The sequence below is a fragment of the Oncorhynchus gorbuscha genome, linkage group LG16 (genome assembly GCF_021184085.1).
Source record: "Oncorhynchus gorbuscha isolate QuinsamMale2020 ecotype Even-year linkage group LG16, OgorEven_v1.0, whole genome shotgun sequence".
NCBI classification, from domain to species: domain Eukaryota; kingdom Metazoa; phylum Chordata; class Actinopteri; order Salmoniformes; family Salmonidae; genus Oncorhynchus; species Oncorhynchus gorbuscha.
In genome coordinates this window covers 6138771-6161933 of record NC_060188.1, presented here as the reverse complement: position 1 = coordinate 6161933, position 23163 = coordinate 6138771, and the positions used below count along the sequence as shown (strand labels likewise).

The 23163-nt window shown below is 44.3% G+C and overlaps 1 protein-coding gene across 1 annotated transcript; it reads right to left on the bottom strand.

Moving 5' to 3' along the window:
• Positions 1 to 3118: 3118 nt before the first annotated feature.
• nptx2a (neuronal pentraxin 2a) lies at positions 3119 to 17957 on the bottom strand. The gene is made up of 5 exons (XM_046303649.1): positions 16973 to 17957; positions 14021 to 14273; positions 11345 to 11589; positions 5333 to 5512; positions 3119 to 4681 (listed from the first exon to the last, which is right to left on the bottom strand). The coding sequence occupies exons 1-5, from the start codon at positions 17417 to 17419 to the stop codon at positions 4454 to 4456; spliced, it is 1353 nt and encodes a 450-aa protein (XP_046159605.1). The 5' UTR covers positions 17420 to 17957; the 3' UTR covers positions 3119 to 4453.
• Between the last annotated feature and the right edge of the window lie 5206 nt (positions 17958 to 23163).

Genomic DNA, 23163 nt, shown 5'->3' with positions numbered 1-23163 from the left:
TCTCATTATAAATGTTCAAAATGATGACATTTAACTGTTGTAGTTACTTATATGTCACCCAAGCTGACATGCTATTTATACAGTATGTCACTGTTACAATGTGTTATTAGTGAGAGAAAAACATCTACATTGAGACATCTACACAAGTTAAACCTTTCATTACCCGCCATTACACAGTACTATCTTTTGAATTACAATGTTGAGGCACATTAATGTGTTTTAAAGAGTAACATTGATGTATTTCTTGTTTTATGCCTTCTGCTTCCCTTTTTGCTTTTCAACACAAATGAACAAAATACGAACAGCTCAGATAAAAGAGGAGGGGCTTATAGGCTCATTTCAAAACAAAATGGCAGCCAGATGGAGAGAAGACCAGGGCAAAAATCTGAAGAGTTCTTTATGAATCCTGATTTCATGAGAGCTGTTGAGGCCAAAGAGGGTGTGTGGGTCTGCCCAATAGTCGGAGAGATCCAAGAAGCCTAAAAAACGACAGCAGGCAGCACACATCCAAACCCAGCTGTATAGTCAGATCCTGCTGCTGTTCAATGCCTTTATCCTGCAGACTAATAATCACCAGGGCCAAAGGAGCTTCTCTGTGGTCTCAAATGAAGTTTTATCTCCCGGTCACGAAGCAAAGCGCTGGGTCTCGTCTAGTCCTCGTCTCTTCGTCTCCTGAGAGGACCGTCTGAGAGCTCTTTAATTCTTTAATTGAGCCCTTTAATTCTCCATTCTTCACTTAGCAGTGATGGGGCGCGTTACCACCAATGATCAAATATGCCCGACACCGGTTGGCTTTAATTACAGGGTTTAGACTTGGATGCACCCAGCTTCACATGCTCCAACACAACCTTGAGCTACGTTGAAAATGCATAGCGCGAACAGCCAACATCATGGGTGTGTGTGTGTGACTCTGTGTCTGTGTGAGTGTGTGTTGTATGTGAGTGTGTAGGAGCAGAATACAAAGCTTTAATAAACTATCTACCAAATAATTGTGAGCCCCGGGTGCCAATGTCATCCGCAGAGCAATATACGTAGCCTACGCTCTATCCATTGTGCTGGGAAGTGGAGTGGGGCAACTGGCCTACTGGGTAATAACATTGAGTTAAACCCTTTCAAGTGATGCACTTTTAGCCTGAGTTAGGTGTCATTACATCTGCATCTACGCTAGCACTTATTTAATTAAATTACTTGCAATTCCTTCCTTTAATACTGTACTATCGTGACTTGTGCTGAAACTCCCTAAGTCTATTCCTATGTGGGAAAGAGTCAGTAGCTGATGCATAGTGTTTAAATGCAATAATAGCAGTAGCACGTCCCCACTCTCTCAAAGATCCAGATGAATCATTTCACTGTTGGGTACAAAGATGTATATATCTCCCTGTATATATTAGCTACATGCCAATCTGAATTACATTTGTGTAGGTTTGTGTAGGTAGTGTTGTCGTTTGTCACAGAATGCATCACAAAACCCAGTTTTAAACACACCAGTAGAGTATGCCTCTAGCAACAGTTGGGAAAGAAGGAATAAACCTGGAAAGAATATTTTGAGATGGAATTTTAGCTCTTTTCGCCACTGGCCGGCCAGTCATATAGAAGACAAGTAATATGTCACCGTATATTACATATCGCTACCTACAATAGTAAAACGTCATTATTTTGACACATTCTTATGAGACCATATTGGAAATCTAAGTGTAGTAGAATTATCCACCTTAATTCTCAAGCAGAGTGTGCTCTCCCTCCATCTCCACAGCACTTGTAAAAAAGCTACAGTTTACTGAACGACTATTTCCATCCTCTTGTTTACAGTCAGTAATTGGGCTTGATTTACAATGCATTCACAATGTGACCCCCTGGGGTGCCGCTGCAACACATGAATTAAGCAATAGTGCCAACCGTGACAGCTCAAGCAGAGAACACGGAGAGAGGAGAGCTCTCGAACGCAACACAACGTGCCCTACATTACCACTGCTGCTTCCCATAATCCACTGAGGCCCATTTTTCATTTCCACCTGGAAGGCTGCCAGCCAGAGGATTTCTCCACTGTTGATAACATTCCACGGATGGATGGATGGATGGATGGATGGATGGATGGATGGGATGGAGAGGAGAGAGAGAGAGAGAGAGAGAGAGAGAGAGAGAGAGAGAGAGAGAGAGAGAGAGAGAGAGAGAGAGAGAGAGAGAGAGAGAGAGAGAGAGAGAGAGAGAGAGAGAGAGAGAGAGAGAGGGAGAGAACATCCATTCATATCCTCTGGGTTCATACTCATTGCACACAACATGACACCTCTCCTGACTTTGTGTGTCTGTAGTCGACAAGCGCAACAAATAAGACCGGTGTTACAAAGTATACAATAGCATTCTGGCAGGTTACAAGAGACGGCAGGGTAGCCTAGTGGTTAGAGTGTTGGACTAGTAACCGGAAGGTTGCAAGTTCAAATCCGCGAGTTGATAAGGTACAAATCTGTCGTTCTGCACCTGAACAGGCAGTTAACCCACTGTTCCTAGGATGTCATTGAAAATAAGAATTTGTTCTTAACTGACTTGCCGAGGTAAAACAAAAAGCACATTCGGTGCTGAAGAAAAGGCCATTGAACATTTTAAAAGAATATGTCCTTCTTCCACTCTGAATGAAATAGTGACTCACTGCAGGGAACCACATTAACTCATGAGCAGAAATTATAATAAAATACAAGAAATTAAATCTTCTCTACAGAAATAAAAACCGACATTTATATAACACATAAAAGGACATTGATATGTAGAATAACTTTTAAATGTTCTAAAATGATGGGTGTGTACCCCTTTAAAACATTACTGCATTATATCATTCTCAAAGGCCATCAGAAATGTTCTGAATACCACTGTTCTGTTTTTACAAACATATATCTTTCCAAGATGTCCCAAGGGAAAGGAAGAGACAAAGGTCCATTTGTTTCCTAACATCAGGTTCGTCCTCTGCATTCTCCATAACCAGATAAGGGTTGAATTGACAGGCATTGTGGTTTTGTGTTGCAGCAAAACAAGTGTGAACAGTGTTGGAGAAGCAAACTGGACACACATGTATCTACTGCACCATGTTTCAAATCACTGTTTAAATGGACTGGAATGAAGCACAACATTCATTCAGAACGTGGTTCTTTTTTCTGATCTCTAAGGAAATTAAAGACATTTTCTATAAACAGAAAAATAGCAATGTGTTCCAGTGCTTTTTGTTTTGTTCCAACCAGAAACATTCAGATCTCTCCTCATCTTTAGTTTCACAGTCTTCATTTTCATAGCGTCTCTCTGGCTTATAGAAAAATGCCTCTATATTATACAATGCAACGGGATAGTAAAATAGCTCACATTCATCTTCTCATTCATTTGACAAACATGATATTTACTATCACAGATTATGGATAAAATCCTTCCTTGAAGGTCATCCAGTCCCTGGCTTCCCATTCCAACCCACTGCTCCCCCAGTGTGGCACACAGAGCGCTGAATTCCCGGCTTCCCGCCAGTCCTCGGCAGCTTTCCGACTTTGCTTTTAACCTGCCTGGGCCGGCCGCTGCACAAAGCTGCTTGGGATGGCAGCTGCTCAAGGGGAGGAGAGGTATTAGAATAGATTTACAAGAATGTGAATGTCCTCGTCACTAATCTCTAGGGCCTTTTACACAACGAGAGCGTGCACACACCCACACACACACAAACTGTTATTACAGTAAACACACCCACCTGTGCATGTACATATGCACACACATATACACACATACAGTACGCATGCATTAACTTTGGCACTCAATACTCTCAGTGACAAGTCGAAACACATGCACACGTTTAAAATGACTCCACATGAAGTCAATGGTCTATTCCACAGTTGCCTTAATATTCTATACTCATCAATATCCCTCCCTGGAACATGGGGGTTCTTTTTACTGCAAAGGAACACAAGCTCACATAACGTACCGGAGAAGTTTGCCATGCAACTCAGAAATAGCTGTCCACACAACACAATAAAAGCTTCTATGGGTTATATATTAGCTCACATTCACTGAGTACAGTACAGTGCTTGATTATCCATTTGAAATGCCTTAGAGAGGAGCTGTGTTCAAACATGACTCAGTCAAAAGGATCTCTAGCTAAAGGAGTAAAAGACAGAATACGGAGCATAGAGTCCTCAATCTCAAGTGGGTTCTCTGTAAAATCCTCTAGTTAGAATCACGTTGGAATGGGCATGAACTGGTGAGCCATGTGCTAAAGCATGGAAAATCACAGCAAAACACATTGGGAAAACAAGAAGTTGACCCATTTACTAGATCTAGGTCTGTAAACAAAGGCAATACCCGTTGAGCCCTTTTTCCTCCTTGAGGGGTGTTTCTGAAGCAGCACAGGGAGCGCGGAACCAGAACCACCTCTCAAGCCTCCGGAACCTTCGGAACCCAGTGTCATAACAACGTTACACATCCAACTCCTTTACGGTTCGAACATACGGTCCTCGCAGATCTCCAACGCCGCCTTGGATGCTCCTCCCATGACTTCGACGTTGGTGTCGATCCATGGAACAATGTTCCCGGGCATGTAGGAGGAGCAGTTGGCCATTCCCATGATGTCCACAGGCCGGAGGACCCGGTCCCACATGTTGAACTGGCTCAGCTCGCCAACGAAGGCCTGGGTGGCGTCGAAACGACCCCCCACCATGTCCTGTAGAGGGAGAGGGACTGTGTTTAAAATCCCATCGGTATACGGAAACGTCATAGCCTGGGTGATTCATCATTTCTGCCTTCAACAAGAATTTAAAGACATCAACAATTTTGCCAAAGCTGGAAGAGAACGACAATTCAAATAAATGGTATAGTACTGATAGATGAGACAGATCTATTGCTCTGCTATTGGTTTCCTCTGTGCGTCTGTCATTTCCCTCTGCAATTTACATTTTATCCATGAAAGACACCCTACATGCACTGTATCTTTCCACATCGACTAGCACCACACGTGCTGAACAAAGTAGTCCACACAATGTGACCCAACAGCTACGTAGTGTTACATTAATGGGTCCCTATGGGAACTATCTTAATAGCGTCAGTGTTCTGTACTACATGGCTGTAGAGATAGTACGGTGCTGTCATGGAGATATCTGTTGGAGTGTCACACTAACAATGCTCCCAAGGGTGCGCTGTCACTGGTTAAGGCAGGCAGAGAGGTGAGGTAATGATAAAGGAGTGTTGATAGCGTGACAAGAGCCTTGCCTCCCCCTTCTCCCCTGTTCATCTCTCCCTCTCCAGGGGGAACACACACACACCCTCCCACTCTCCCTCTCCGGTGGGAGTAGATCAGAGCCTGGCTGAGCCTCACCTGTTCCTGTCCCAGGATGATCACCCCTCCAGGTTTAATTGGGTGCCAGGGGGCCAGGTTCTCCCCGGTGCCCAGCCTCTCCCCGTCCTGGTACGCCTCCCAGAAGCCGTCCCGCGTCGTCCAGGTGATGCATATGTGGTGCCAGCGGCCGTCGCTCACCGACAGGGGCAACTGGGCCACCTGGGTAAGAAGGGTGAGATGGGCAGTACAACGTTAGATGGGATTCACTTTTAATTGTAAGCCGCTCTGGATAAGAGTGTCTGCTAAGTGACTCAAATGTAAATGTAGAATACTTATAGGGCAAAGAGGGTATGAGGGGCAAGGAGGGTAATTCATGTTAGAGGGGCTATACTAACTGGGGCAATAGGGGCAAGAGAATACCTGTGTTTATTCTGTTGAGCCTTTAGTCTTTGTGTGGTGAATCTTAATTTGCATTTAAGTCCATTTTTCACTTAGTCATGCATGGATGTCTATGGGAAACTTTAAAAAAACATTCACTCAAGTGAAGGATAGGATTCCCCTTAAGAGCTTATTGTAGACTTTACTATCGGGGAGAATATCCCAGGGCAGATAGGGCAATAGAGCTCAAGTTGAACCGTACAATCTGCCGTAAGAGGCAAGAGAGCACAAGTACTATATATCACTGGGGCAGATAGCACAATGAAGCTTTGACTGAGACACACAACACAGGACCAAATGGAGCAAGACAACACCAGCACTTTACAAATAGCTTATAAACAGTAAAGTGACACAGGGACAATATACTGTACAAATCGCAGTCATATGGGATTGTACTTCGAAAACAAGAGCAGAAAGAAATAGCACAGGTTACGAAAGGTTACAACATCAGAGCTTTACCCAGACTTTACAATGACATCATGGTCCACAGAGGATTCAGCATAGGGGAGAATGGGAGTGGAAGTCATTAGCTTTATATAGAGGTTCTATATGAGCCATAGAGACCACAGAGACCATGAAATGCAGAGGCTACTGCCAACAATTTCCTGTCTGCTCTTAATCCCTCCCATGAAAAACTAGACGCTTGACCTCCAAAGGTGTTCCAGCATATCACATTTACACTAAAGTCAATCAGACAGAGCATTGATACTGTGGACCTAATTACTGCCCTCTAGTAATATCCCTGAGCCTTAGTCAACCTGAGGACTTTAGGTCTGATATCATACCCGGAGCCAGGAGTTTCTCCCTGATCGTGTGAGCTGGAAACAAACACAGGAACTGTTGTTTACATAGGGCCCGGCAGATTAAACAGTTTCAGAATGTCTTTTAGTCCACACCAATATTTCAATAAACATTCTCTAATCAAAGCTCTGACAAAGGCTGTGAGGCCCAAACATTTGCAAAAAATAAACAACAATTGATGAGGGAGTTTATTTTCTATGAACAATTATTCAACATTTCCTAGAATGCACCTGCAAGCAATCCTTAAAGGTGTGAAGGCATTTCACGTTTTAGATCCGACAGGTGCAGAAAGAAATTCAATAAAACCACCACCTCCGGGTATTGACTAAACCCAAACCAACCACTACATCAAAAGATGTTTTAACTTCACTCTTGTCCAATAGGCAGCCAACTGCTGCGAAAGTATTGATAAAAGAAGTTCAATGTGGATATATTGTGGCATTAGGAAAGCTTTAAAGGACTGGTTCAATATTCTTTTACCTAATCTGTATTTTGGATGTAAATGTTATCTTCTAGAGGGGTCCAGACACTTTTTTTGTGTGATTTTACTGATTTTACTCAGTGATTTTACTCTGTGATTTTACTGATTTTACTCTGTGATTTTACTGATTTTACTCTGTGATTTTACTGATTTTACTCAGCGATTTTACTGATTTTACTCTGTGATTTTACTCTGTGATTTTACTCAGTGATTTTACTGATTTTACTCTGTGATTTTACTGATTTTACTCTGTGATTTTACTGATTTTACTCAGTGATTTTACTGATTTTACTCTGTGATTTTACTTGGTTTTAAGAAACATACGGTCCCCGGAATAGACTTTATCAATGCTCGTTCTGCAGTATGGGGGCTCCGGAATAGACTTTATCAATGCTCGTTCTGCAGTATGGGGGCTCCGGAATAGACTTTATCAATGCTCGTTCTGCAGTATGGGGGCTCCGGAATAGACTTTATCAATGCTCGTTCTGCAGAATGGGGGCTCCGGAATAGACTTTATCAATGCTCGTTCTGCAGTATGGGGGCTCCGGAATAGACTTTATCAATGCTCGTTCTGCAGAATGGGGGCTCCGGAATAGACTTTATCAATGCTCGTTCTGCAGAATGGGGGCTCAGGAATAGACTTTATCAATGCTCGTTCTGCAGTATGGGGGCTCCGGAATAGACTTTATCAATGCTCGTTCTGCAGAATGGGGGCTCCGGAATAGACTTTATCAATGCTCGTTCTGCAGAATGGGGGCTCCGGAATAGACTTTATCAATGCTCGTTCTGCAGTATGGGGGCTCCGGAATAGACTTTATCAATGCTCGTTCTGCAGTATGGGGGCTCCGGAATAGACTTTATCAATGCTCGTTCTGCAGTATGGGGGCTCCGGAATAGTCTTTATCAATGCTCGTTCTGCAGTGTGGGGGCTCCGGAATAGACTTTATCAATGCTCGTTCTGCAGTATGGGGGCTCCGGAATAGACTTTATCAATGCTCGTTCTGCAGAATGGGGGCTCCGGAATAGACTTTATCAATGCTCGTTCTGCAGAATGGGGGCTCCGGAAAAGACTTTATCAATGCTCGTTCTGCAGTATGGGGGCTCCGGAATAGACTTTATCAATGCTCGTTCTGCAGAATGGGGGCTCCGGAATAGACTTTATCAATGCTCGTTCTGCAGTATGGGGGCTCCGGAATAGACTTTATCAATGCTCGTTCTGCAGTATGGGGGCTCCGGAATAGACTTTATCAATGCTCGTTCTGCAGAATGGGGGCTCCGGAATAGACTTTATCAATGCTCGTTCTGCAGTATGGGGGCTCCGGAATAGACTTTATCAATGCTCGTTCTGCAGAATGGGGGCTCCGGAATAGACTTTATCAATGCTCGTTCTGCAGAATGGGGGCTCAGGAATAGACTTTATCAATGCTCGTTCTGCAGTATGGGGGCTCCGGAATAGACTTTATCAATGCTCGTTCTGCAGAATGGGGGCTCCGGAATAGACTTTATCAATGCTCGTTCTGCAGAATGGGGGCTCCGGAAAAGACTTTATCAATGCTCGTTCTGCAGTATGGGGGCTCCGGAATAGACTTTATCAATGCTCGTTCTGCAGAATGGGGGCTCCGGAAAAACAACGGCTCCAAAAATAACCAAGCAAGTACTTTTAGGAACGACAAACCTCTCAGTATTGTGATGCAGGTCTTTAGATGTTATACACATTACATTATGCATTTCCAAACTTTATCCGCAAAGTTATATTCCATTTTATGCAACTCGAGCGGTTTCCAGCTGTGCTACACAGAGAAGTATGTTTCTCAAAGACAAGTGATCTTGCTAAAGTATCTGGATCCTTGTAAAGTCATGTCATTTACATCCAAAATAGAGATACTGTTCTATAATAGTGAATGAATCCTTTCACTCCTTACAGAAGGCAAAATAATGAGATGTACAGGAATGTCGAATGGATTTGATCCAGGGAAGACATTCTCTCTATCTTTACTGAATCTCATTTTGGGGCACTAGAGCATTTGCACCAGATGAATGGTGTACCATTGACAAAAGAACATGGTGCAACATTGTCACCATGCAGACCTGGGTCATGTTAGTTAGGTTTTAAAACATGTTGAAATGAAAATGAGTGTTATATTCATGGTTTCATCTTCTCTCACACATACACTCTCTGACCCTCTCTTTCCTCCTCTCTCACACTCACTAACACTTTCATTGGTTCCTTTGTTCTCTGGTGCTGTATTGGTTCCTCTATTCTCTGGTGCTGTATTGGTTCCTCTAATCTCTGGTGCTGTATTGGTTCTCTGTTCTCTGGTGCTGTATTGGTCCTCTGTTCTCTGGTGCTGTATTGGTTCCTCTATTATCTGGTGCTGTATTGGTTCTCTGTTCTCTGGTGCTGTATTGGTCCTCTGTTCTCTGGTGCTGTATTGGTTCCTCTATTCTCTGGTGCTGTATTGGTTCTCTGTTCTCTGGTGCTGTATTGGTCCTCTGTTCTCTGGTGCTGTTTTGGTTCTTCTAGTCTCTGGTGCTGTATTGGTTCTTCTGTTATCTGGTGCTGTTTTGGTTCTTCTGTTATCTGGTGCTGTTTTGGTTCTTCTATTCTCTGGTGCTGTATTGGTTCTTCTATTCTCTGGTGCTGTATTGGTTCTTCTGTTATCTGGTGCTGTTTTGGTTCTTCTATTCTCTGGTGCTGTATTGGTTCTTCTATTCTCTGGTGCTGTATTGGCTCTTCTATTCTCTGGTGCTGTATTGGTTCTTCTGTTCTCTGGTGCTGTATTGGTTCCTCTATTATCTGGTGCTGTATTGGTTCTTCTATTCTCTGGTGCTGTTTTGGTTCTTCTATTCTCTGGTGCTGTTTTGGTTCCTCTATTCTATGGTGCTGTTTTGGTTCCTCTATTCTCTGGTGCTGTTTTGGTTCCTCTATTCTCTGGTGCTGTATTGGTTCTTCTATTCTCTGGTGCTGTTTTGGTTCTTCTATTCTCTGGTGCTGTTTTGGTTCTTCTATTCTCTGGTGCTGTTTTGGTTCCTCTATTCTCTGGTGCTGTTTTGGTTCCTCTATTCTCTGGTGCTGTATTGGTTCTTCTATTCTCTGGTGCTGTTTTGGTTCTTCTATTCTCTGGTGCTGTATTGGTTCCTCTGTTCTCTGATGCTGTATTGGTTCTTCTATTCTCTGGTGCTGTTTTGGTTCTTCTATTCTCTGGTGCTGTTTTGGTTCTTCTATTCTCTGGTGCTGTTTTGGTTCTTCTATTCTCTGGTGCTGTATTGGTTCCTCTGTTCTCTGGTGCTGCTTTGGTTCTTCTATTCTCTGGTGCTGTATTGGTTCTTCTATTCTCTGGTGCTGTATTGGTTCTTCTATTCTCTGGTGCTGTTTTGGTTCTTCTATTCTCTGGTGCTGTTTTGGTTCCTCTATTCTCTGGTGCCTATCTTCCCGTATACTCTGCTCCTGCTCCCCCCTCCCCCCTTCCCCATCTCTCTCTCTCTCTCTCTCTCTCTCTCTCTCTCTCTCTCTCTCTCTCTCTCTCTCTCTCTCTCTCTCTCTCTCTCTCTCTCTCTCTCGCTCTCTCTCTCTCTCGCTCTCTCTCTCTCTCGCTCTTCCTTTCTAGTGTTTGTCTGACATACACACATGTATAATGCATGGTGAAACCAGAACTGTGGGGAAAACTGGCTCTGCCAATAAACCAGATGCCCAACACAAACCCAAATCCAACCCCACAACCGAAAAAAACCCACCCTACTTCACTTCAGCCAAACTCTATTCCCTCTGAGCCCCTAGGTTCAGTTATCCAGCAGTAACGCACAGAAAAAATAACTATCAGTGTTGTCTATTCAAACACCACGATTGCCATGGTTGTATTCCTTTGAAGACAGAAACCGATTAAATATTAATTGTAGCTTCTTTTTGAGCACATTGGAAATGGTCTTCCTTCAAAAAGCATTGCTTAACAAGGGGGGAAAGTGTCTGATTCTCAGTATTAAATGTAAATATTGAAGTGACCTAAAGCCAACCTAGGACCCTAGGTGTGGGCCTCTTGGTGTAACGGCCATGGTGTTGTGTTGATAGTCGCTGGGCCCAGGTTCAAGAACCTGTTGGGTCTACCCCTGAAAACAGACTGGAAGGACTACAACATGACTCCATTTCAGTTCCTTTTCTGTGCTGGCTTGATCGTTCTGTGTCTATTTAATCGTCACAGTTTGTTTTTGTAATAGAAAATGCACGATGATTCATGCTCAACTGTAACCAAGTTCTTTAGAGTAAATGAGTCTTTCGTCGCCATAGCTCAGCAGTTGTTTTTGTCATGGACTATCAATAAAAGACTTGGACTTACTTTGTCGTTGACCAACAGCTCTATGGGGTTGTTGCCCCACTCGATGAGCACGATCTCATTGGCCTGTCCTGGCACCCCGTAGGAGAAGGGGGTTCCTATACCAGGGCTGGCGCTGGACTTCAGCCACATACACACTGTGAAGGCATACATCTCAGGGAGACTCTTCTTGATGCGTCCGTATAGGTAGTTGGTGCGTAGGGGGAGAGACACCTTGAAATCCTCTGGGGACTTAAATGCGTTGTTACCTGAAGACAAACAGAGATGTGAAAATGATTAGATAATGTTTAGATAGAGGTAGTATGCATCACTTTCATCGGTCATGACCTGCACTGTTCACATACACCACCGTGTCTGAGTCTGCCCACATAGGGGGCTCGTATTGAACCGGCTGTAAGGGTTCGATGTTGGTGATGGTCATGGTGATGATGACAGCGGCGGTCGGTGCCGTTTAAGATGAGGGAGGACAATTCTTTTTTTTAATTGGACTTATTTATGTTACAGCATATTAGATGGCTGTCATTCATATTCCATTCACCCAGTTCAATATAACATCCATAGGTTTAAGCTACTAAATTATGCTCACATTTTCCCTGTACTACACACAGCCATCATGACATTGCTACAACCTAGCCTATGAATTAAAGTTTACAACATACAGTAGGTGCACACAGGTCGAGGGAAAGATTTGAGTTGACAGACAGTGACACATTCAATACAGCCTTGCACAATCTTGCCTGTACCTAACTGATGTAGGGTGTAATCATTTGTCTAACAGTTGCAAACAAGAGTTTCTATTGGACAAATGCAGGTATGTTTACCTCCGTTTTGTTCCGTTTGCTTTATTCTGCGGAATGTTAAGTTTCATAGCCATAGCTGGGGCGGCAGCGTAGCCTAGTGGTTAGAGCGTTGGACTAGTAACCGGAAGGTTGCGAGTTCAAACCCCCGAGCTGACAAGGTACAAATCTGTCGTTCTGCCCCTGAACAGGCAGTTAACCCACTGTTCCCAGGCCGTCATTGAAAGCAAGAATATGTTCTTAACTGACTTGCCTGGTTAAATAAAGGTAAAATAAAAAAAATATATATACAAACACCTTGTTGCATTCCTTCTCACATCTACGTGCTCTCCTCCTCTCACCCTTTCCCTTCGCTTGTGGACTTCAATGCACAACACATCATCTGTCTGTGATCAGACAAAATAAATATTTCCAAGCCAAACATTCATATCATAACCACTGCACACAGCCTACTTCGTTGTCACCATATTAGCTAATGTAAATAACGCATTAGTAAACCTGCTACAGTCATGCAGTACAGTGGACAGTTAGTAAGCAGGTTAGCAGTTACACTGGTGGGCCAGGGTTGCAAAAAATGAGTAAAACCAAAAGGTTACCATGACTTGGAAGAGTTCCAGTGTTGGATAGTCATACCTAGCTAGCTAATACTGTAGCATCCCCCTGAGTCGGTGTTTGAGTAGGCTAAACTAGCTAGCTGCATTTGCAAGTATAAAAAAATGATGAAATATAGCTCTCTGTCTCTCTCGCTCCTCCTTCATTTTTTAAGAAATTAATTAGCCTAGGTAAAAAAAATGTGTCACCCATACGTAAAATGTATACACGCATGCCCGTAACATGTGGATAGGCACTGGTTAGTGGAAGTATAGCAGCCTGTATTGTTTTCAGTCTTAATTGAAACATTGAGGAGGTGTCAGTAAGACAGCATATTGTATACACATCTGTTACAATGAGAGTGAGAGAGAATCAGAGACAGTCTGTCTTTCTGGAAGCAGTGAGAAGAGAGTGAGAGCCAAAGAGAGAGAAACACAGAGAAGAATGCAAGAAAATAATGAATTAGAGGGAGAGATGGACAGAATCAAAATAAGAAGACTCGGTGCATGGAGAGAGCCTGATCAATGACAGACATCAGATGGTCAGACGGTCTCTGCCTCCCCACCCAAATCTCAGCATAAGTCTCTGCTGCTATAGTAACAGCTATTGGGGATCCCGAATGATTGAAATAATGTATGAGTGTTGTAGTATCCAAAATAAGGAGGAAGAGGCAGTCACAGTCAGAATGTGAGTGGTTGGGTCTGTAGTCAAAGGAGGAACGAGAGGGATGATGAGGTTCCTGAATTTCTCTCCAGCTATTTTCTGATCTCCAACAGAGAGAGAAAATAAGCAAGGAGAGGCAGAGAGAGAGAGAGAGAGAGAGAGAGAGAGAGAGAGAGAGAGAGAGAGAGAGAGAGAGAGAGAGAGAGAGAGAGAGAGAGAGAGAGAGAGAGAGAGAGAGAGAGAGAGAGAGAGAATGGATGTGAGAATCAAAGAAAGAGAAACAGCAAGAGAAGGCCACAGAGAGAGAGTGCAGGGGGAGGTGAGTTTTTGGGGACCTGCAAAAATAGCGGAAGAAAGGGAGTGAGGGTGGGAACGAGGGGAGTGAGGGGGAATAAACCCCCTACTCTCCAGCTCTCTGATCCCCTCTAGCCTGGGTAAATAAAGCTGTAGAGTGAGAAAGAGTAAAAGAACAAGATATAATGAGGAAAAACAGAGGGTGAGAACGACAACTACAGCTTCCTACAGCTCTGTGATCCTCTGGCCTGAGTAAATAAAGATGGAGACTGAGAAAGAGTGAGGATGATAAATAGTATGATTGAGGGAGGGTCAGTGAGACCATATCCCTTACTTCTCTCCAGCTCTGTGATCCTTTCCAGCAGTGAGGTGAGGGTGCTCTCGGTACGATGACGGTGGGCAGCCGTCTCGTTGTACAGCTGGCTCTTCTCTTCCTCCAGCTCGGCCACCTTCCTCAGAAGCTGGCCCTCTAGGGCCCCCAAACGGTGCTTCAGCAGCTCCCGCAGCTCCGCCGGTAGGGGCCCCACTGCATTCCCACCCGCACCTGCTGCTGCTGCTGCTGACGTGTTGGCACGCAACTGCTGCTGCTGTGGTGGAGGGAGGAGAGAGAGAGTTAATCCCCTATCCAGACGTTCTGTCGTTCAGTCACAGGTTGTGTTCTGCTGTGTTCAGAGTGGAGATAGGATCAAGGAACAGGGACAAAATACTGTATATGTTGGGGAGGTCCTTTCAGGGACCCGTTGTAGTAATAATTAAGTGCGTCACCCCAAACACAAAAACAAACACACACAAGCACACTTTTGAAAATGATTCATTTGAATTAGACCTGCTTATTTATGAGGGGTCTAACCCCAGAGGATGAAATTTGCCTTTGATTTTTTTGGCATGTATTAAGCATATATGTGGAGAGAGAGAGGAAGAGAGAGAGAAGGAAAGAGAGAGAAATATATATATACAGTTGAAGTCGGAAGTTTACATACACTCAGGTTGGAGTCATTAAAACTCGATTTTCAACCACTCCACAAATTTCTTGTTCACAAACTATAGTTTTGGCAAGTCAGTTAGGACATCTACTTTGTGCATGACACAAGTCATTTTTCGAACAATTGTTTACAGACAGATTATTTCACTTATAATTCACTGTATCACAATTCTAGTGGGTCAGAGTTTTACATACGCTAAGTTGACTGTGCCTTTAATCAGCTTGGAACATTCAATAAACTATGTCATGGCTTTAGAAGCTTCTGATAGGCTAATTGACATCATTTGAATCAATTGGAGGTTTACCTGTGGATGTATTTCAAGGCCTACCTTCAAACTCAGTGCCTCTTTGCATGACATCATGGGAAAATCAAAAGAAATCAGCCAAGACCTCATAAAAAAATAGTAGACCTCCACAAGTCTGGTTCATCCTTGGGAGCAATTTCCAAATGCCTGAAGGTACCACGTTCATCTGTACAAACAATAGTGTGCAAGTATAAACACAATGGGATCACGCAGCCGTCATACCGCTCAGGAAGGAGACGCATTCTGTCTCCTAGAGATGAACGTACTTTGGTGCGAAACGTGCAAATCAATCACAGAAGTACAGCAAAGGACCTTGTGAAGATGCTGGAGGAAACAGGTAGAAAGTATCTATATCCACAGTAAAACCAGTCCTATAAAGGCCTCTCAGCAAGGAAGAAGCCACTGTTCTGAAACCGCCACAAAAAAGCCAGACTACAGTTTGCAACTGCACATGGGGACAAATATCGTACTTGTTGGAGAAATGTCCTCTGGTCTGATGAAACAAAAGTAGAACTGTTTGGCCATAATGACCATTGTTATATTTGGAGGAAAAACTGTGTTTAAATGTATTTGGCTAAGATGAATGTAAACTTCCGACTTCAACTGTATATATATATATATTCAGTTAAAACAATTACATTAAAGCGCAATAGGAAATAAATAGGTTTACATTTCTCTCTCTCTATATATATATATATATATATTTATCAGTTTTATTCCACACTGTGCAATCGTGTATTATATCTACTAACGACATAAAGGATTGGTGCTTATAGATAAAGGCTACATCAGCCGCAAACGGATTGCACAGTTACAATAACATACATGACCTCAATATTATCAGAGAGATACGGCTGCGTCTCAAACAGTACCCTCTTCCTTGTAGTGCACTTTAAAGGTAACAGGGTGCCATTTGGGATGCAACCAGAGATATGATCATCATGAAGCCACGTGAGACCAGCACACTCATTCCCTGGCACCAGAAAAAAATGCTATCTGTGTGATTGTGATTGTGCCAGGGGCTGCCACTCCCACATGACTTTGATTGTGACGACAAGATAATAGATTCATGAGATTAATCACTTTAACTAAGCAAGCTGTGGGCATCATAGAATTAGAATTTGATTATATGGTGGGCATACCCACAATAGGCCTCTTTTTCTTAGTCTGTTTGCTGCGTAGATAGGACCTCATTCATGATACAGTGAATACAAAGCCAGGGGAAATGTTTGTATATTTGTGACATAAATTGCAAAAGCAGTTGGAAAAATGACAAGACTGCGTGTGGTGCCACATGGAAAAATTAATATGAATTATTGAAAATACACATCTCTGCTCGACTTCTCCACGGATGGTGCCTGACACTTTTGACACCAATTTATGTGTGCTGATTGTCTATTCATATCAGCTGCTTTGATTCATCAAGGATAAGCAGCATGCTTCTGACATACTACACTACATTAGCCTTTGATGTTGAGGAAGAGTAAGTGGGGAGTGTCTTATCATGCAGGCTACATTCAGTATCAGACATGTCTGATGTGGTGGGTGCTACACATGTGTGGTGAAAAGGTAAAAAGGCTGAGTAACCTCCATACACAATGTCAGAGTGAAATGAAAAGCATGATCGTTATAATTTACTGTAGCTATATCCACAAACATCCATATTCATAAAGGGGTATATTCATATATTAACCTCTATACACAATGTCAGAGTGAAATGAAAAGCATGATCATTATAATTTACTGTAGCTATATCCACAAACATCCATATTCATAAAGGGGTATATTCATATATTAACCTCTATACACAATGTCAGAGTGAAATGAAAAGCATGATCATTATAATTTACTGTAGCTATATCCACAAACATCCATATTCATAAAGGGGTATATTCATATATTAACCTCCATACAAAAATGCTACAGTGTATAATAATAAAAAATACATTTGACCTGAATGATATAATTTACTGTAGCCACTACAGCCTCGTTATCTCACCTCCAGATTCTCCAACCGACCCTTGAGCCCCTGCATGGTCTTTCCCAGCTGGTCTATAGTTTCGGTGGGGTCCCTGGGAAGGTCTCCCATTGTGTTCTTACTGTAGTCCTTCCGCCTGGAGCTCTGGCCCCTGGACCTGCTCGCAGAGTCCTCCGCGGCCGCCTCGCAGCGGGCCAGTTTGGAGTTCAGCTCCTTGATAGTGCCCTGCTGACTCACGATAGTCTCCTTCTGCTGGAGGATGTTCTCCCGGAGTTGGAGGATGGTGTTCCGTAGCTCGTCCTCCACGGGGCTGGTGCTCTGCACGCGGTTACCGTTGGGGTCGAACGAGCAGCTTGGGTCGGCGCCCGCCGGGATGGCGGAGCAGAAGAAGCGGCTACCTGTCGCATCCTGGGCGCGCACCGTGCGTCCACTCACTAGGTATAAAAGTCCAACTAAGAAAGCCAGCATGCCGGATACGAGCACAGATTCCTTGTAAATTTGGAAAACTCCTCCTCACGAAATGAACGTTCTTCGTTGAGTCACGCCGATAGGTTAAATAGCCTGGGATAAACGCTTGTCTTCAACACCAAAACGCACAATAATATAAATCAGATGGTAGACATAGTTCTGGACTTCGGAACTGACACGAGATCATTTACTGAAGTCAACAGAACTTCAAAACCATTTAGATTAATTGTTTGAGAGCTGCAATCAAATACTATCATAAGCCATCCAACCACATAATGATAAATACCCTAGTCGCAAATGTCATAGAGCAATCCGTTTTCCCTCTCCAAACCTAAATAAAGTAATATCAAGGCAATTCTAATTTTTCCGAAAGAAAGTTACTATCCTGGTAAAAGGTGTAGAATTGATTCTGGTCACGAAGTTGTTGCAGGTTGTTGGTGCTAGGAAAGGTTTCTCTCCACACAGTCCATGGTGCTGAAAAGACAGCGACCTAGCTTCAACATATTAATATGGGGCGCGCGCGCGGACCGGAGCGCTCCCGCTCATCATCATCTGTTCATGCTCGCTGAGATTCGGACCACGTCATCATCAGATCCTAGCACAGACGAGTCATGCTTTGCCTTGTGAGATCTGTTCGACCTGTTTGTGAAAAGAGTGCGCGGAGTTTCATAAGTGAACACCATCCGGTGCATGCCAAAGTGTCTTTGGATGAGGTCTCTAATATCGTGAGTGCAATGTGAGAGCCTTTATCTAGCCAAAAGTAGTCAACAGTGAGTTCGGTTTGGAAATTAAATTAAGGTTTCTTGTCAGTCCATAGCCTCTTACCGCACACATGTATTTTCTAACGGTGTACTAATGCAGTGAATATGAATGTTCAGTACTCGGGGAGACTTCTTTCCCCCACTTGAATGGCATGGTCAGACAGTGAGTAGGCTATAGGTTGTAGTGATGAGTCCAGGAGGGCTAGCTATATGTAGACCTAATGTGTCAAATGTCACAATTTTTCTGCTGGAGTATGTAGTTAGAGCTGCCAGGTACCAGCATAGCCCCTGGAAGTAGAGGTGCTGAGGGCGCTACAGCACATTGACAAGAAAACATTCATAAACCCCCAAACTACTTCCTGCAGCTATGTGTGCCAGTCTGTGATCAATTTAACTAGAGGCTGTACTTATCTTCCACACAGGTGTGGTTCATGAGTTAATTAAACAATTATCATCCTGTCTCAGTCACCAGATCTCAACTCAATTGAACACTTATGGGAGATTCTGGAGTGGTGCCTGAGACAGCATTTTCCACGACCTTCAAGAAAACATGAAATTATGGAATTTCACGTAGAAAAATGGTGTCTCATCCCTCCAATAGAGTTCTAGACATCCCATGGCTGAACATGATTGGCGAGCTCACGAGCAGAGAAGAGTGAAAGGGAGAACATTTCCTTATGTCAGATAGCGCAACGATTCCTCTCGCACGGATCTCGTATTTCGCAAAGACTCATGGGATTGATCAAAAGTAGTTGGGCTACAATGTGCTTTCTAACACTCAACGATTTGACCTAGGTGACATCCCCTAATGAACCCCATCTCATCCTCAAAACAGACTGAGTTCATCTAAACTAAAGCAGTTCATCTGTTAATAATGTTGATGTGTTTTTGGTGAGGAAGTCTTAGTCGCAACGTTTTACATCTAGCTAAATGGTTTTGTGTATCAAGGATCAGTATTTCTGAAGTTTGGCAAAATGCACGAAAGGTAGCTTAAATTTGTCCAAAATTAGCTTGCTAGCTGATCCAGTCACACTAGCTGAGCCAGTCACACTGAGCCAGTCACACTGCCTAGTGCTGCACACAAAATGCTGAATGCTTCCACCAATCAGTTGGGGGGATGAGCTTTGGGTAGAAGTGACGTCATCTGATGTAAGACAAAGGACAGGCAACACCGACAGGATCAGCAGGGGATTGGCTGCCACTGTGACTCCGTGACAACCTTATCCAGATGAGGTAAAGAACACTATCTGCTCTCTCTCTTCCTCTTTATCTCGCTCTCTCCCCCTACCTTCTCTCTGCAGTCTTTTTCTCTCTCTCCCTCTATCTGATCTCTCTGTCTGTCTCTCTGTCTCTCCTTCTCTGTACCTGCCCCCCCTCTTTCTCCCTATCTTTCACTCTATCTTTCTGGAAGTGAAGTGGAGAGGAAGTTCAGCAACTCTTGGAGGACATCCTGAATGGACCACTGAGACAGAGATGGGATGACAATGTCAACTTTGTCTCTCTGATTAAAGTAGCTCCTTGATATTAAGTGGTGGTGGTAAAACCTTTTCCCCAGAAAGCTTCACATTCATTCATTATGTAATCCCATCTTGGAAGTTCTTTCTCTTTTGATACAACTAGTTATTTTTTCTTTTGTTTTGTAAAACCCTATGGATTTCACATGAACTTTGATAATTCAGTAATGCATATTTTTCCTATGTAATTGCCTCAAGTAAGTTTGTTTCAGAACTATTCTGATAAACTGTACTTTACTTTTGTGTGTCTCAAATGACCAACAGGGAGGATCCAACTCTGTTTTGAGGTCATACTCACACCAGATGACAGTCTGCTACAAAGTTTCCAATCAGCAAAGAGCCGTGCACATTTTCTGTGTTGGAACAATCACCCCCTACTACTTCCTGTTGCTCACTACCTGTTGGTCAATCGTTATGACAGATAACTAGTGACAGTAGCAGCTCTGTGAATGTCTCTGATCCAGCTGAGCTGTTATCGACAGATAGTGACAGGTCTCTCAAATCAACCCTCTGACACACATAGGCATGCAAACATATGCACGCAAACAAAGGCACGCCCACAAACCTGGCTGAAAGCACTGGACTGGCAAACACACACATGAACGCAGGGAAGCACACACATGAACGCAGGGAAGCACACACATGAACGCAGGGAAGCACACACATGAACGCAGGGAAGCACACACATGAACGCAGGGAAGCACACACATGAACGCAGGGAAGCACACACATGAACGCAGGGAAGCACACACATGAACGCAGGGAAGCACACAAATGAACGCAGGGAAGCACACAAATGAACGCAGGGAAGAACACACAAATGGATACATACAAACCTATATAAAAGTCTTTACAACTTTGATTATACGTTGTTGGGTTCTGAGATTATGAAAATATACTTATCATGTCATTGATGGAGTGCTGAGGTTTAGAGGGTCTACACCAGAAGTTAATGGTTATAGGAGGAAGGTATATATAACTATAATTCCACTATAATTGAGAATTTCAATAAGCATTTCTCTACGGCTGGCCATGCTTTCCACATGGCTACCCCTACCCCGGTCAACTGCCCGGCACGCTCCACAGCAACCCGTCATAGCCCCTACCATTTCTCCTTTACCAAAATCCAGATAGCTGATGTTCTGAAAGAGCTGCAAAATCTGGACCCCTACAAATCAGCCGGGCTAGACAATCTGGACCCTCTCTTTCTAAAATGATCTGCCGTTGCAACCCCTATTACTAGCCTGTTCAACCTCTCTTTCGTATCGGACCTGGCATCCTTTCACTCCCTCCTCTCTACATTTTCCTCCTCTGTCTCTGCTGCTAAAGCCACTTTCTACCACTCTAAATTCCAAGCATCTGCCTCTAACCCTAGGAAGCTCTTTGCCACCTTCTCCTCCCTCCTGAATCCTCCTCCCCCTCCCCCCTCCTCCCTCTCTGCAGATGACTTCGTCAACCATTTTGAAAAGAAGGTCGACGACATCCGATCCTCGTTTGCTAAGTCAAATGACACCGCTGGTTCTGCTCACACTGCCCTACCCTGTGCTCTGACCTCTTTCTCCCCTCTCTCTCCATATGAAATCTCGCGTCTTGTGACGGCCGGCCGCCCAACAACCTGCCCGCTTGACCCTATCCCCTCCTGTCTTCTCCAGACCATTTCCGGAGACCTTCTCCCTTACCTCACCTCGCTCATCAACTCATCCCTGACCGCTGGCTACGTCCCTTCCGTCTTCAAGAGAGCGAAAGTTGCACCCCTTCTGAAAAAACCTAGACTCGATCCCTCCGATGTCAACAACTACAGACCAGTATCCCTTCTTTCTTTTCTCTCCAAAACTCTTGAACGTGCTGTCCTTGGCCAGCTCTCCCGCTATCTCTCTCAGAATGACCTTCTTGATCCAAATCAGTCAGGTTTCAAGACTAGTCATTCAACTGAGACTGCTCTTCTCTGTATCACGCAGGCGCTCCGCACTGCTAAAGCTAACTCTCTTTCCTCTGCTCTCATCCTTCTAGACCTATCGGCTGCCTTCGATACTGTGAACCATCAGATCCTCCTCTCCACCCTCTCCGAGTTGGGCATCTCCGGCGCGGCCCACGCTTGGATTGCGTCCTACCTGACAGGTCGCTCCTACCAGGTGGCGTGGCGAGAATCTGTCTCCTCACCACGCCCTCTCACCACTGGTGTCCCCCAGGGCTCTGTTCTAGGCCCTCTCCTATTCTCGCTATACACCAAGTCACTTGGCTCTGTCATAACCTCACATGGTCTCTCCTATCATTGCTATGCAGACGACACACAATTAATCTTCTCCTTTCCCCCTTCTGATGACCAGGTGGCGAATCGCATCTCTGCATGTCTGGCAGACATATCAGTGTGGATGACGGATCACCACCTCAAGCTGAACCTCGACAAGACGGAGCTGCTCTTCCTCCCGGGGAAGGACTGCCCGTTCCATGATCTCGCCATCACGGTTGACAACTCCATTGTGTCCTCCTCCCAGAGCGCTAAGAACCTTGGCGTGATCCTGGACAACACCCTGTCGTTCTCAACTAACATCAAGGCGGTGGCCCGTTCCTGTAGGTTCATGCTCTACAACATCCGCAGAGTACGACCCTGCCTCACACAGGAAGCGGCGCAGGTCCTAATCCAGGCACTTGTCATCTCCCGTCTGGATTACTGCAACTCGCTGTTGGCTGGGCTCCCTGCCTGTGCCATTAAACCCCTACAACTCATCCAGAACGCCGCAGCCCGTCTGGTGTTCAACCTTCCCAAGTTCTCTCACGTCACCCCGCTCCTCCGCTCTCTCCACTGGCTTCCAGTTGAAGCTCGCATCCGCTACAAGACCATGGTGCTTGCCTACGGAGCTGTGAGGGGAACGGCACCTCAGTACCTCCAGGCTCTGATCAGGCCCTACACCCAAACAAGGGCACTGCGTTCATCCACCTCTGGCCTGCTCGCCTCCCTACCACTGAGGAAGTACAGTTCCTGCTCAGCCCAGTCAAAACTGTTCGCTGCTCTGGCCCCCCAATGGTGGAACAAACTCCCCCACGACGCCAGGACAGCGGAGTCAATCACCACCTTCCGGAGACACCTGAAACCCCACCTCTTTAAGGAATACCTAGGATAGGATAAAGTAATCCTTCTCACCCCCCCTTAAAAGATTTAGATGCACTATTGTAAAGTGGCTGTTCCACTGGATGTCATAAGGTGAATGCACCAATTTGTAAGTCGCTCTGGATAAGAGCGTCTGCTAAATGACTTAAATGTAAATGTAAATGTATCATCTGAGATTCCCAATGATTGGAAAGCTGCCGCGGTCATCCCCCTTTTCAAAGGGGGTGACACTCTAGACCCAAACTGCTACAGACCTCTATCTATCCTACCCTGTCTTTCTAAGGTCTTCAAAAGCCAAGTTAACAAACAGATTACTGACCATTTCGAATTCCACCATACCTTCTCCGCTATGCAATCTGG

Bases quoted from the DNA above. Each gene is read 5' to 3' on its own strand.
- nptx2a (XM_046303649.1), bottom strand. From the start codon at position 17,419: ATGCTGGCTTTCTTAGTTGGACTTTTATACCTAGTGAGTGGACGCACG. The intron at 14,274-16,972 runs GTGAGATAACGA...CCTCCACCACAG, and splicing joins GTCGGTTGGAGAATCTGGAG to CAGCAGCAGTTGCGTGCCAA. The intron at 11,590-14,020 runs GTAAGGGATATG...GTTTGTCTTCAG, and splicing joins GATCACAGAGCTGGAGAGAA to GTAACAACGCATTTAAGTCC.